Source organism: Lissotriton helveticus, chromosome 2_1 (assembly GCF_964261635.1).
Source record: "Lissotriton helveticus chromosome 2_1, aLisHel1.1, whole genome shotgun sequence".
In the NCBI taxonomy this organism is placed as follows: Eukaryota; Metazoa; Chordata; class Amphibia; order Caudata; family Salamandridae; genus Lissotriton; species Lissotriton helveticus.
The window spans coordinates 458,350,855-458,367,046 of record NC_136059.1 but is presented as its reverse complement, the minus strand read 5'-3'; the positions used below and the strand labels follow the sequence as shown (position 1 = coordinate 458,367,046).

The following is a 16,192-nucleotide window of genomic DNA, read 5'->3' as shown; positions in this document are numbered from 1 at the left end:
TTTTAAACTCTATGCCCTCAGCTTCCAGGCCAGCTTTCTTCATTTCTGGCTCCACCCCACTCCATTTGAGCCTCATGTTGCAGTTGAGGCTGATCTGGCTGCCCCGTGGCCACTCTCTACTGCTTTATTCGCCCGACGCGTCCCCGGTGCGCTGAGATTGACACGGTCGAGACTCTACGCTGGGCCTGGGAGGGACTCCGGAAAGTTTCAGGCCTGGGCTTGCTCTCTGCAGCTGCAATGCCTTCTGCCCGACATCCCGCTTTTCCTCCACTACAATCTTTGGGGATGCCGAAACATGCTACTCATCTTTTGCTGTCCACTGTGTCTGATCTTTACCCTGAGAATACATTCTACACGCTGGCTACTGACTCTGACCCTAAGGACACTCTGCTCTATTATCAGTTAAGGGCGATATGCAGAAAGCTCCACCCATCTTTCCCCCAGCCCCCTCCCTCGCTGGCCACTCTCAACCTCCTTTATACATACTCCTTTCCACATAAATTGATTACCAGACTCTATGCTACCATGCTGGAGGGCTCCTCCATATCCACTGACAGGACGCGAGTTGCATGGAAATCGGACCTGGCCATTTCAATACCCCAAGCCGACTGGCTTTACTGTTGCTCCCAAATTAAACGTCTCTCCCCTAACTATCAAATGCGCCTTATCCATTTTAAATATCTCCACAGGCTCTACTGGACCCCCATGCAGCTGCACAAAATGGGCCTTATTGCAAGCGATAGATGCCTACGCTGCTCTGCGCCGGCGGCAGACTTCGCCCACCTGGCTTAGCTGTGTCCCAAGGTCTCCACTTATTGGCATGAGGTATGCGCTGTTATATCCCTGACACTCTGCTTTGCCTTCTAGGCTTTGTCAAATTATACCTGGATGCCTCCCGCAAACTGATTGCTATGTTGCTAGTCCTTGCGCTGCTGTTGCTAGTCCTTGCGCTGCGCAGGGTTTCCATGTGCTGGGGTCGCTGACTCGCACCGAGGGTGTCCCTCTGGTTGGAGAATGCTTACTGTTGCCAGACTCTCCTGTCCAAATTCTGGGACTTAATGCCCTCTAGATCCCGCCCGCTAGATATATGGGGTCCGCTAGTATCCTATCTTCTTAGTCACGGTTCCCAGCACTCGGAGGCCTCCACCCCCGCTCTCCCCGCCATCGATGCGGCCGCAGACCCATGAGTCACCCTCTCCCTGCCTCTCTTTTGCCCCCCTGCCTACGCTCCCCCCTTAGTATGTGTAGTGCCCTCCTTCGATAAATTTTTTGCTGTGTTTTTAGAGAAACTACACTTTTAGATCACGGCCGCCATTGATTGCGGTATTTGTAACCGACTGTTCCCGACTCTGCATTGCATATTGTATTGCATAATTTTTTGCCATGGTGTCACTTTGTAACTGTGATGTATTTGAATCTTCAATAAAGGTTTATGAAAGAAAAAAACGAACTGCCCAGCCTAGTTACACACTTGAACATACACATTCTACAATGACATAGGAATACATTCCACGAACATCATCGAGACATTCCATGTTACTAAGCAACAAGAACATAACACCCATTCTGCCATTGGTATTGCCTTTTAACTCGAATTGATGAAGGGACAACATATCTACTTACACATAAATATTGAATTAAGCTCGAAGGTAAAGATAAAAACTTTAAAGGATAATCCTTTACAGTTAAAATACAATCAGATTCTAAGAGAGCTGCCACTGTTTTGCTGCTTCTCACATTCGTTCAAAAATTTAATTAAAAAGGTAAAAATGTAATGGTCTGAAATTAGACAAACCGAAAGAAGAGAAATAATGGAGACAAGTGTTGCACAAAAGATAACGAATATATCGAAATGAAATGATGAAAAGGTCTGGTTTTTGTGTGCATATTTTATATAGCGCGAACTCGACCCGAAGGTATTGGAGCGCTTTACTTGAGCACCGTATTTACATTACACATCCAGGCACGGGGAGATTAAGTGATTTGCCCAGAATCACAGGATGTGGACTCGACCTTGAGGCTCGAACCCTGGTTTTCGACACCAGCGTCGGGCTTTTAAGCAGACGGACACACTGAAAAAGTTAGACACTTCGGTGCAGGTAATTTGATTTTTTTTTTCTCAGGCTACCTTGTGAGACCGTGCTAACCCGATTTAGTATGAAGTAACTCCGGCCGGAGCTAGACAGAAACTGAGGGTTGCACTGGGTCTTTGCGCTAACTAGGCACACACAGTGAGTGGGCTGGCAGTCACGAATTACCTTGATGATGTTCACAGACACTGTAAGATTGTAGAATAGCCCCAGAAAAAAAGAATACAATTCTAGGTTCTCATTGCAACACAGCTGTTCCGCTCATAGAGTTCACAGAAGACCATCGCTCCGGACCACCACCCGCATTTGTATGTTAAAAATATGTATTTATCTAAAGTTAAACTTACCCCAAGCTCTAAGGAGTATGCAGATGTGTTTCATGGCACAGCTTTAATCTTCAGTAGGATGGTTTGGTCTGCAGAAGGTCTTTGTTCATCTGTTGCATTTACCGGGTGATTCATACTGCTTAGTGCAGCTTCCGCTTTTTAAACGGGGGTATGCCAGTTTTTTTTTGCACTTTTATATAGCGCGAACTCGACCGGAAGGTATAGGGTACTTTACATGAGCACAAGTTAACCCAAACAAGGACGCATTCATGTTTAGTAGGCACAGGAAGATTAAGTGATTTGTCTAGAATCACAGAACGCTTCTATCCGACGCCGAGACTCGAACCTGGTTCCCCAGCTCCAAATTCGGCAGCTCTGGCATATTGAAACGTGTCTCTTTGAAGAGAATAAGGACTCTGTATATTATCAAGAAGCGGCAACGAGAAACTAGCATAATGTAAAGATGGGCAGACGCCACTACCAAGAACGCGTTTTATTTTCCGTAATCTTTAATTACAGGTCTGGCTTGATACCGCCACAGTGTCTGTGCCTTTACTGGTCAGCCGAGAAAAAAAACTTTTAAGAAGCAGTACCGAGTCAGGGACTTTGCTTCAACCAAAATTACCAGATTATTCGGAGTACCGCTTTTGATTCGACGAACAGTTTGGCGTGCTTGCTTACACTGAAAAATAATGCTTGTATTGCACTATCCCCTTGTGGGGAAAGTATGCCCAACACAACAGGAGGGTTATGGTGACCAGCCATTGCCCAGAGTTTAGGTCTGATCTGTTTATTATGGAAAAAGTAGGACAAAGGAACTAAGCCGGACATATTTATTGCAGTGGCGGCTGGTGACATTTGAGAGTGGTGCTGCATAAAAATTCAGGGTGGGTGCACGGGTGCAAGTGCAGCGAGCGAGCCTGGCTGTCAAAAGAGAGGAGGGTTCAGGGCGTTATCCCCCTAGAAATTTTTGAAAAAAATTGTAGACAAATGGTGAATTTATAAACATATTTGACCTAGCCAGAAGGTCAATAAAGCAATTGTTAAATTGTGTTATGACTTCAATAAAGGGATTTCATATGATAACAATGTAAGTAGTTACTTATTCAATATAACCACAGAACTTCCGAACTGACTTTGAGATAACAATGCTGCCTACCTCAGATTGCTTTATTTATTGATATACCGTTACAAATGAAATCTGCTGAGGAGAAAGTTATTGTGATTTGTTAGATTGGACACAATGTTCATTCCCTGACAAATTGCTTAAATGTACTGCGTGCATTTGGGAGGGGCTTAAAAGGCTGCTTTCTCCAAACCACCATCCATTTGTCAGATCAATAAACACTGGGCTGAGGATGGGCTGTAAACTACTAGGAGAAGAAATTCCATGCCTTTGATGCACAGCACAACTAGCCAAGTGAAGCAAGCAAAGACATCAGGGACCCGGGCATATAATAGCATTGGGAACATATCATGACGTATCACAGTGAAGAAATGAAACTAGGGAGTCTCCCATGCATTATTTTGCACAATCCCCAATGCATATAACTGAACTGAGGCGTGATGCAGAAGAAACGCAGTTTGTGACAAGCCAGCCCATGTTATATATTAGGTATAGATTTTCCTGGAGTGTATTAGGTCCATTAGAGTGGTTTCTAGAAATTCTTTGTTTCTTTTCTAGCCATCAATAGTAATGTGTTGCAATATAAGCACCACTGAATGCCTTAAGCAATGGCATTGATTCCCTGACCTACCGTTGCTCCGCAATCAATATGTTAAGGATTGTAATGTAAACACCTCAGGCCACACATAGTTATGTAAGTTTAAACACAGAAAATTAGAGTGAAGTAAGCCCGCGAGGAACAAAATCATTGTAACTGAGACTGTCAGTACAGTGCCTGTCAGGCGTGACACTGAAATTGTGAACCGAGGGCAAGGCAAACTAATGGCACATTATGAACCCCATACACAAAACTAAACTGCTCTTCAATCAATGATCCCAGCCGTAGTTAAGAAAAACCGAAACAAAAAACAGACTCAACTAACAACTTAATTTATGTATGATTTCTTTTATCTTGTTTTTTTTTTACACTCCGACCCAAAGTGCTTCTGACTCGAGGCTGGGCAGCGTCAAGCAAGAGAGGTGACACATTCAGAAAGAATACCTCTCTCTGACTCCACCGCTTGATTCTTCCTCATGTGCGACGCGCCTGCTGTGCTGCAGGGCTGTCCCTGACTGCCTGTGATAGCAGGTAGGCTAAGTTAATGTAGCAGTGCCATTTAGCATGGTACTGCCATCAAGTTGTTCCTGCATGCCTTGCTGCCTTGATCACCTTGGGCATTTCACTCCCCAAGACACTGGCTGCAATCAGTGAGAGGAATTCTGTGGTGGTGACAAATGGCCTAATGCACAGGAGGGGTCTCTTCGACAAAGAGACTAAAAGAGCAGCATACCAACAGCAGAAACACATTAATGGCCAACCATGCTGTATTTTTGTCTTGTAAATATAGCGCAAACTCAAACCCGAATGTTAGAAATGGGATTTCCGGTTGGCTAAGGTTTGCGCCAAAGTCAGGCAGAAACCACCATTCCTACGTCAGGGCAAGGGAGTTACACGCCAAAGATAACCCCTGCTCACCCTCTAGGCAACGTGGCGCGAGCAGTAAGGCTTATCCCAGACAAACGAGGGGTAGGCTCCCTCTTTTAAAATTTAAATATAAAGCGGGGTGAGCACCCGCTAGGTCAATGAAAGAAATAGCGGCAAGGTCCCTGGCGGGGTGGGCACCTGCCAGGGGACTTAAAATCTCGGCAAATATGCGGCGGGGGCAGCCGCGAAGATGGCTCCCACTGCGGCCAAAATGCAGGATGGGCTCCTGTTTTCCCCTAGAACAAACAGGGGCAAGTGGCCATTTAAATCAGCGCTCCTGGGGGCACAAATCCAGCGCTCCCCGGCGCTGCAGTAATAGTTTATTAGCATAGTTAATTAAAACCATTGCAATTCATCCTTAAAAACACTAATATACGCACAATACATTTTTCAACACTTGAATAAAATTACATTCACATAAAATGCATAGTCTAAATTATAATTCCTTTCAAAAATTCATGAGATTTAATATATGTAAGTGAGAATTAAAATAATAATCATGTTGTTCTAGATGTCCTCTGTAAGTTATGGCAAGGGGAGGAATTCCAGTGTTCTCTTTTCTTCCACCTTCCCTAATTTAATATTTTATAGACCACCAGTAAGGGATTCTGATTTGCTTAATAACCTCTAAAAACATGACGGGGGGTCAATTTTCTGCATCTTTGTTTCTACCTCCTTCAAGTACTTCACCAGGCTGCAGTTCAACTGCGGGTCGCTGGGTGCAAAGCAGGCAAGAACTGCCTGTCTTCTTGAGCGTATTCCACGCTGGTTAAAATGGTATTTCAATAACCGTTTCCTTTCCACCAACAATTTCTCACAGGAGCACAGCAAATGTTCCATATCTTCCGGCGCCATGCCGCATAAACGACAGAGGGTACCCCCATTAACCCTCAGACATTGCGGGAGATGGTGTATGCAGGGTAACATGCCCAGTCTATATTTGAGGAACTTCAGTTTTATATAACGTGAGTACCCGAGGTCAAGATAACTGTTGGCCTTGTTTAGAATAGGAGTTTAAGACAATCCACCCATGTGACCTCTTCGCAACACACCCTTTATCTTCAGTCCATGATAGATGTTTTACTGTTTTCTTTACTAATCTTTTGATCGTAGTATGATTAGTAGGGGTGTTCCACAGCTCCTGTAACCCTAGATTCACTAGGCTGTTTTTCAAATATCTGGCGGCTGGCGATGCCGGATTCCGTTCTAATTCTGACCATAAATAGCTATTTAAGGTTCCTTTGTTTGCCTTACGGACTTTGTTCCAAGTAATTATAAATGCACCTTGTCTTGCCAGAGACTGCTTCTGGCCTCCAAATTCCAGCCTAAATTGGGCCGGAGAGGTTTGTTTTGGCAATCTGAATATGGTTCTATATGCTGCTGCCACAGTTCTATCTAGAGTCGCTGCATCCCTTCCTCTCTGTACTTCACTCCCATAAGTAGTTGTGGGCAGCAGTTTAGCTCTTATAACTTGTGCCAGGGGCAGAAGTGATGGACCAGTGAGTTTGCCATTTAGTTTTTTTTAGTGAAATTGAAATCACAATGCCTTTTCCTCTAATGCTTGCTTTCTGAATGGTAAACTGGCCGCTGTTGTCGATTTTGACTCCCAGGTACTTGTACACTGTTGTGTCTTCAATACGATTGTTGTTCCAAAACCAGCCATAATTAGTTTTCCCTTTTTTGTTAATTGACATAGTTTGTGTCTTCTGTAAATTTATCGTCAGTTGATTACCATCCGAATACAGTCGAGTTGCATTCACAAGATTTTGCAGCCCTATTTTTGTTTGACTAATTAGCACTATGTCATCTGCATATAGTAATGATGGTAGTATTTGGCCTCCTAGTTTCGGTGCATGGGAATTACAGTTGTTTCAAATTGGAATTAAATCTCCTAAGAACAAATTAAAAAGGGTTGGGAACAAGACACATCCCTGTTTTAGGCCCTTGTTAGTTGGGATACGTCTGGACAGATGGGATCCATCACCCAACTTCACATGTATCCACGTGTTACTATGCAGGTTAATCAGTAGGTCTAGCAAGGGCCTCGGGATCCCCCACTTATTCAGTTTGGACGACAGGAGATTCCGATTAATATGGTCGAAGGCTGCCTTATAGTCGATAAAGCACAGATGGATTGGCATTTTGGTGGTTTTGGCTTAATCAATTAACAAGGCCATTGTCAAGATGTTCGTTGTTGTCCCAACAGTTTTGGCAAAACCTGTTTGATTTGCAGGGATTAAGGAATTTTCTGTAGCCCAGGCCTGCAATTCTTCCAAGAGGATTCCGGTAAAATACTTGGCCTCATTATCCATGAGGGCGATCAGTCTGTAATTACTTGGTCGCGATTTGTCCCTTGATTTGAGTATAGGAGAGATAATCGAGCCCTTCCAGGAGGCAGGTAGTATATTAAACTGTATTATTTCCTTGAATAGTGGCTCTAGTGCTCCAGCCCATTCCCTATCGCTCAGTTTGTAAAGAATGGGAGGAATACCGTTCGGGCCTGGCGCCCCTTCCCTTCTTCCCTTTTTAATTTGGCGCGTGATTATTTTTTGTAGATTTGTCTCTCCTGTATTCATGGATGTATTGTCACCTTCTTGTTGATGAAGAGTTTCACACAGTGTTATTAATTTGTTTTCCTCATTTTCAATCTCAAAATCGGAGGCCCTTAGTTGTGTGAAATGATCTTTGAGATACTTTGCCCATGCTGCTTCGCTGATGTTAGAAGATACTCCATCATGCATGGGATTTAAAAAGGAATTGATTGATTTCCAGAATTTTGCCCCATCGTTCTGTTTTATGTCAGCGTGAAGTTTTGCCCATAAACTGTCCTCCATTTTCTTTGTTTGCTTCCCACTTTGTCTTTTTCAAAGAAGCCTTCAGTTTCCGTAGACGGTCATGTTTCACCGCATCTCTTGGAGAGTACCTAAGTTGGCGCATTATTTGGTAGATACATTTCTTTGTGCGTTTTATCTTCACTTGATGTTCCTTTGTAAGTGAGGTCATATTTTTATCAGTCCGTCCTGTTTGAAGTTTCGGTGTTGTGGAATAGCCTGCCATTATTGTTGTAAAACACTCCCATTTCGCAACTCCACTTGCTCCGATTCTTCCCTCAAAATGCAGTTTCGCCCTATCATGCAAGCTTCCCTGCTGCCGAATATTTAATCCTTTTATAGTTGACAGTATAAACTGAGTCAATAGGGACCAGAGACTGCTCAAATTTAGGCTTGCAGATGTTCAATGTGATTTCCTGGGGGCAATGATCACTGTCGTTTTTTTTCCCTATTTGGAAAGAGGTGACATGATGAAAGAGAGATAATGACAAACGTATAATCCAAGATTTTGCTAAACCTTGATGAGTGAAACGTACATGCTGGTGGAGTGTCTCCAACGAGTCTTCCATTTAGTACTATAATATTATAGGACTCAAGGTTCTCTAATGCCTGCTTATCTAATTTAGTATATTTTGATGTTTCTGAAATTACTTGGTATGGTATATTCCAGGCTATATTTTGAAGATGATTCTCGTCGTCTGTTGTGTTCCCCATCAAATTAAGATCAAAGTCGCCAGTGAGCATGACATCCATAGTCGAAGTTTAGATTGTAGTTTCCTCTAGGTAGTTACATAGTTCTTTTATTACCTTTCCTTTTTGGATGAACGTAAGCGTTAATTAAGATTAAGTTTGCGCCCCTCTTGCCTTGTTCCAAGGTATGAAGATTGAGTGTCAGCAAGTTGGGAGTGGGCGGTCCAAATTCCTTGATCTCGTGGGCACTTGCCGCCGAAACATAAGTCACAAGGCCCCCTTGAAGATGACCATATTTTGCAGCTCTCACCGCGCTTGTAAAAAAACGTAGATAGCCAAGCAGATGCGGTGGTTCTTCTTGCCAGGTCTCCTGAAAGGTCATAATATCAAAGGATCTTATGTAACTGACAAATTCTTGGTTGTTCATTTTGGAGGCGAGGCCATTGACATTCCATGAGCATATTCTGTAGTTCTTATGTCCACTCGATATAGGCAGATTCGTTGTTGGTCATTTTGCTTGATTGTTAATTGTTCTGGCGAACCATCTCAGGTCAGGTGTACCTGTTGATCCACCATCTGAGGCGTGTCCCCTGGCTTCCAGATCTTCCGTAATTCTTGCTCCAGTGTTCCCTATTGCGCCTCGGAGTACTGACATTCCAGATCTATTGTTGCAGTTCTGTGCTCCTTCTCTTCCTGAGGGGAGTAATAGATCGGGGTATTTTGGTTTTATATAAGGGGCAATTGAGATTCCCCAGTTTTTGAAGGTTTGACTCTCAGCCAGTATGTTCTGTGCAACTGAAGAAGTAGTCCATGTTGCCTTTGTTTTTTCCGCCTTTGAGCCTACTTCTGCAATAAATTCGATGGAGACTAGATTCAGGGTAGTCACACTGGCCATAGATGTAACATGAGATAACAGCCGTAAGATGTTCCCTCTATTCAATATGTCATGCCTACCTTTCGAGATGTAGTCCGGGATAAACCATACAATATTTGCTGTTGTGTTTCTGCTGTCTTCGGACTTCCTGTTTTTGTTCTCAGCATTTCCTCCATGTACAAATACGTGTTCTTGCGCTTCTCTGGGTAATGCTCGATATATAGAAGATTCCACTCCAGTATTCCCTTCGGGGTGTATTTTCTGTTGTCCTCCAATGTTTGTTATCTGATTCCCGTTCCTTTGTCTGAGGGCAGATGGTTCCGATCCCCCACCACTTGTGCGTTCCTTGATGTCTATTCTTGGATTTGCCCTTGTCTGTGTAGATATAGGTGTTTGTCTACTTTGCACCGGTATGTTCTCATCTAACTCTTCTATGGCTCTCCCCATTATTTTGGTTAGAGAGTGCTGGACGCTATCGCTCCCGGGCGCTGCTCCACTGATTACATTAGGATTCCTTGTAGAGTTGATGATCAGGCCGCCTTGCTTGCTTTGAACTGGATCTTGTTGTTTTTTTCTTTTTTCCAGACTTGGAGGAGAGGGTCTGTTAGTTTCTTCTTGGTGTGGGACTTCTATTCCTTCCGTCTTCTCGGTGTCCTTAATGGTCTCTCCTTCTTCATCGTCAGTTTTGATGTTGTTTAGTCCGCCTTGATTGGCCTGGGGCGTTGACACGAAGAGGTGGCTGAATCCCACTCTATCTAGATTAATTTTTTTATTTCTGCCTTTGCGTTTGTTTGCCCGCTTTGCATTTAAAGGATTATCAACCCTTTCATTTAGTTGATCTCCAGGCAGTTTGTAATCCGTATTCTGGTCACTTTGGCCTCTCCTTTCCGGTTCTTGTAGATCTGTTTCTCCGATACCTCAGTGTGGACGTTTTCAGTGATTGCGGGTGGTGCTATGATATTTATTTTATCTATTTTGTTCGTGGTGTGGCTTTCTGGAGGATGCTTGTCTGTCTCCCCGACTATTTGACTGTTGCACCAGTGTCTCCCTTTTCCTTGTGATAGTGATTTTATTAATGTGCATAAATAACTCACCATTGATGGAAGTGTGGCCATTTTGTCAATTATTGGGCCGCATCCACAGCCCAGGGACTTGTTTTGAACCTGATCCTGTTTGTTTTGTAGTAGTGTATTTAATGTGCCCAACTTCCCGTCAATTGCGACCACAAAGACCGCCAGTGTGTCTAAAAGCGTCAATTGGGTGTCCATCTTATCTGACTGGTAGTGGAGCGCTTCTACCAATAGTTGGACTGTTTTTAACAGGCTCTGCCATGCTGTATCCTGGGTAGCGTTTTTTTGTATTTCCTCATTGCTAGCAGGATTTGTTGTTTCGTCTCGAGTTTCAATTGTGAGTCCTGTTTGTATTCACATATTTTGTCATTTGTTTTGGAGTTCAGCCCGCTCCCACTTTTGTCTTCGGTGTAAGCAGCCATAAGACCTTCCCATTCCTCCGTTCCGGGGTCTGTGGCGATTTCTATTTCTTCTAGTTTCCCAGCTGATTTTAGTCCCTCCGTTTCAAGGTATGAGGCCATTTCTATTTCTTCTAGTGTCCCAGTTAAGTTTGGTCCCAAGATCCGATCTTTGAATCCTCCCCCCCCCCAGTAGATGACTCTAGCTGGGAGTTTGATGTTGCGTCAATTAAAAATGGGGTGCTTGTTTTTTCCTGTATTGACCCCTTCATTCCTTGATCGGGGTTAGTGCACCTTTGCAAGGGTTTTTCCCACGGGCTTTATTGGCTTTGCATTTTTGGTGTCATAACTATTGCACAGTTACCAAGTCTGTTTTTCTTTTTTCTTGGTCCATTGCCATTAGACAGATCCAAGCTGGTTTCGAGCTTGTCCTGATTTCTTTTTTGTGCGTCGTCCGCCCTTTTATTTGCTTCATATTGCCTGTGAATTTGGACGACCTTGACTTCTCCTGTTTGTATATTGTCTATATTTTCAAAAGTCATCCGTGTTTTGTTGGAATACGGAGTTGAAGTTATTTGTAGAGGGCTTTGACTGCTCTGCTGTTGTCTCTTTTTTGGTCTGGGCTCTCCCCTTTGTGAGTTGAAGTCCGCTCTTTTGTGATTAATGATAGTTGTTTTGTTTGAAAAGGTTGAAGAGGTGATTGAAGTCCTGGCACCTCTTTTGTATTTGAAATTAGGGCGTCCCCCACATTTTTCAGGAAGCTAAATTTTGTAAAGATTTTCAGTTGATATGAGAACTGCCTTATTATTGATTTATTGCTAGTTTCCGTTTTTGGTGATTGCCCACTCTTTTCTGATACAGAGGAGTTTCTATCTGCTGGTATTTCTATTTCAATGAGAGTACTATTTATCAGGTTTGCTTGACCAGCTTCTTGTGGTGTTTCATCACTTACATCCTCCAACACGTTTATTTTTCGTTTACGTTTTTTTTACTCTCGTTTAGCTGTTATATTGCCACGAGTGCAATCTGACCTCATAATGCCCTTTTTCTTTAGTTCCTGTCTTTCCGTTCCACACAGTCAATAAAAGCTTGGTGGTTTGTGACACGATCAATGACCGCTCCCACGATCGTGCCACCCCCACGACCTGTGCGCTTCTGTAAACCTCCTATAGTTGTTTTTAGGTAATATAAGTGCCAGTTAGTTGGAAGGTTCGCCCGTTTTTGCAGTTTTTTGGCTCACACTTCCCTACAGATTGATTAGGACTGTAGGAGAGTAGGGTCTGCAATCCTATGATCACCCAGATTTTTGCTTTTTGCTGCACTGGTTTACGACTTTCCCTGGCTGTGGGCCTGCTAATCAGACCCACAGCCTAGCTGTTCTCTCTATCCAAATTGTACTCAGGTACTGAATTGGCACTGGGCCCTCTCCAAGTCCCTGTACCCAGGGCTGAGGTGCACCCAGAAGTCTCCCAGGGGCTGAAGCATGTATTATGCCACCCCTGGATTGACTAACTAAAACTGACACAACTGGCTGCACGACAGCTGGGGCAAGGTGGTGTACTCACCCTTTGCTATAGATATAGTATACCTATATCTAACCCTAAAATGGACACACAGATCTCCTATCAGTCACTCCTATGGCAGGCCTTAACAATCCTGAAGGCAGAGTGCTTGGAATCGTGTGAGATGGTGCTCTGGCATGAGCTGAGCCTGTCTGCGGCTTTCGGGATCTATCCCTTAGCCGTTTCCATGATATCGCATACCATATACTCTTAAGTGCATTATAATCCTCGCGGTTATGTGCCAACTCTGGTATCGCTTTATCAAAACATGTCGAGTAAGGTGTCATACGAATTGGAATACTAACCCCTCGCCAATTCTGGCGACGGGGTTAGCATTCCACCCTTCTAGAGGGACACGACATGCCTGTAACCTATAACCCGGTTAAAAGTCAGACAGAGCCTTAGCATCCACAAAATGGATGCTGCCACCGAGACACAAGTCTGCCCTCCTGCTGCTGGGAGTCCTCCCAGAGCAGGAGATAAGGACAAAGGGTTTCCTGCCAGGGGCGGTGCCAGCACCGTCCCAGACAGGGTTTTGTGTATTGTAGGTAGGCAGGGCTTTAGAGGAAGGTGACTGCAAGTAGCACCCCGGTGCTCACTGTGCATAGGCCGGCTTGAACCAGTTCCAGGGTCACTCCAGACCCTGTGCTGGGGAAAAGCCCGCCAAGGAAGTGGGTGTAACCACCCCCCTCCTAGTCCCACCCATAGGGCAGGACTTAGTCGCGTGCCAGCCCCTTTTTACAGGATAAAGGTAGAGACTGGCCCCCTTCCAGATCAGATCATCTTTGAATCCTGAAACTACTTTCTGCGAAAGGAACTCAAGACTTCTTCCTAAGATTTCTCCCTTGTGACTAAGGAGTAGTCACCCTGCATCCGCAGGCACCATCTAAGAACACTGCGGTCTGCTGTAAGTCCTTCCTCCGGAATCCGACTGCCCAGCTCGACGAGAACCGGCTTCCCTGGCACCTCTGACCTCTACCCACCTCTACAGCCCAGCTGAGAACCGTGGGTGCGACGAGACCTCAAGGGACCGGCCATCTGCAAGACTGCACGACTTCTTTCCAGCAAGCCCGCCGAGTAATCTACTGGTGAGTGCTTTGGGGTCCGAGAAGCCCCGACTCTGAGCAGCTCCAGCTCCGAAGTGCAGCCCCCCAGCATCTCCACGATCTGCGTGGGGCCCTTCTGCTTTCCGCTGCTCACCGCGTTGTTTGGCTACTAGCCCGTTGGCTTGTGGCCTTCCTGACGACGCCCGACGACATTTCTGCTGCTGGTCTGGTTGCTCCAGACTGGCCCTTGCTCCCTTCCAGAAGAGGAGCACCCCGGACCCTCCTGGTCCACTCAAGACGCCATTTTGAGTCCACCGCGTGGGCTTGAATTAGCCAAGGCTTGTTGCCCAATCCTGGGTAACTTCGACGCCAACGACTTCATCCTTCGTGGGACAGCTCGCACCTCCATCCTGGTCGCCGACAACGCCTCCTGGTCCGAGAGACTGCAGAGCCCAGCAGCGCCCACTCACCTGACTGCGGTGACTTCGCCCGGTGCCATCCTGGTGCCCACTTAATCACTGGCTAGTGATTCAAGAACTTGGTCCCCTCTGCTTTCAGGTTTCTTCTTCCTTGATCCAGGCTTGGATCCATCGAACTTTCCTTCACTGGTCGCCTGCCAGCAACTTCTTCCTTCCAGGCTCCTGGTCCGGCAACGAGATCCCCGACGTCTTTTCAGACCTATGCAGCTGCAGCCCCTGGGCTAGGTAACTTCGGCACTCCGGTGTCCCAGCATAGCCTCACTATCCAAGGGTCAGGATCCACTGTCATTTTCTCCCTACCAGGTCGGGTTCGCCCGTGAACACTATCTTTGTGAATTCTAGCTTCCATAGACTTTGTCCCGCATCCCGCGTGAGAGTGCACACTCTGCACCCGAGTCCCCTAGGCCTCCTAGTAGTAATCTAACGATTCCCTAGTCCAGTCCTAGCGATTCCAAAGCCTAGTAGAACTGTTACTTACCTGCTAGTAATTCGCATTCCACTTTGAAAGTATATGGTTTTTCGTGCCCCTCGGGCATTTGTGTAACGTGCTAACTTAAAAGTATTTTCGTAAGAGTTTTGTTGTGTGCTTAGCACCCTGTCCTCATAAAGAGTAAAGGGTTGTTGTGATTCTAATAAATACATTGTTTATTTTCATAACACTTGTGTGGTGTCCTTTCACTGGGTGTTCAAGGGGTAATGTGATGGTAAAACAGCTGGCTTAACACGCCCTCTAGAGTCTTAGCCTTAGACTGCTCGTATCCATGCTACTAGGATAGCTGGTCTATAAGGTTGACTTACAACCAATCATCAATAAGGGTTGTTTGGACTGATATATAGTGATCACTAGAATAGTGAGCACTGCACATCAGGCCAACTTCTCACAAGGACCTCTCCCGGTTTTTCAATAATAAAACTGAAAACTCCTTTCCCCCGCTCGGCTGGTACGCAGTTGCTCAATGTTATACAGTTATTGCTCAGTTATAACTCCTTACCCTTTTCCCTGTACCCTGTGCCTTGCAGGGGGCAACTTTTTCCCCCCACTCTCTGCCACACCAACAGTCACAACGAACCACTCCCGTCGGCTTACCTCCAGGCCTGTCTGCTCCGCGGAGAGCCCGCCCAGCCTGCCAGACCTCAAGCCAGCCGCCGAATATGACAACGGGACAAAGCAATGCAGCGTGGCAGAGATATGGTGGCGATCAGCTTGAGCAGCAGCCGTCAGGAAAGGCAGCCGTCAGGTAGCAGATAGCACTGATAACGGTGGAGGGGAGGTGGATCGTCAAAGGTCAGACAGCAGCAATCATCAGAAAGAGCGGCCGCTGTCCGGAAGGGTCGCTGTAAAGCAAAGTCTAGGGCGCCCCTTCAGCAATTCTGCTCAGTTTGCCAGCCGTGAGCTTCGTAAGCCGTTAGCTCCGGCCGTGAGGCAGGATAGCCAGAAGTTGTTTCGACACCAGCCCCTTACCCCCGTCCCAATATGCTTCAGGGCGTAAATGTCCGAGTAGAGGGGCCCACCAGATGGGGTATCCAGTGAGTTCAACAGTCCCTTCACCAGACTTTGATATCCAGTTTTACCAGTTCAGTTGTTCAGTAGTGATACCTGTGATGCCTGCCTCGTCCCTGCTCTGGCTACTCTGGCCGCAGAGTACCAGCGGCTCACGGTGCAGCTGCTCCAGCCGTGGGGCACAGTTTTGGACTGCTGCTGCCATTGGGTAAAGCACCAGCGGAGCCGGCCACAAACAAGGTTCAGGCGGCTACGGACGTGAGGCCGTGAGACAAACAGTAGCGGCTCTGGCCGCTAAGCACGATTCAAACTGCCCCTGCCATGGGGCTCCGGCTGCAGACAAAGCTCGAGCGGCTGCTAAACTGAGTTCAAGCGGCCCCGGCCGCAGAGGCAAGGCTGAGTCAGGTGGCTCTGGCCGCAAGCGAGGGTCGAGCGGCTCTGGCCGCTAAAGCAGGCTGGCTGGAGCAGGCTCCCAGCAGGTTCCCAGCAGTGGAGCGGAGCAGAACCCCAGCATAAAAAGCGAACAGACTGCCGAGCTGCCGGGTAGCGGATTAGCAGCTGACAGAGAACCAAGAAGTAGGGGCAAAGTGCTCCCCAGCACCAGGTGGCCCCAAAGTCCAGCAACAAGTCCTTCAGGAGGTGGGGGGGGGGGGGCAAGGCTGGGCCCAGGGCCA

The 16,192-nt window shown here is 46.2% G+C and overlaps 1 protein-coding gene across 2 annotated transcripts in view; it reads right to left on the bottom strand.

The window, feature by feature from the left end:
• Window positions 1-2,535, bottom strand: part of IL31RA (interleukin 31 receptor A) — a 1,277,572-nt gene extending 1,275,037 nt beyond the window's left edge. For both annotated transcript variants that reach the window (XM_078675103.1, XM_078675104.1), the window contains exon 1: window positions 2,438-2,535. In XM_078675103.1, the coding sequence (XP_078531229.1) occupies window positions 2,438-2,471 (34 nt within the window). In that variant the 5' untranslated portion in view covers window positions 2,472-2,535. The remainder of the gene's footprint in view (window positions 1-2,437) is intronic.
• Window positions 2,536-16,192: the final 13,657 nt, after the last annotated feature.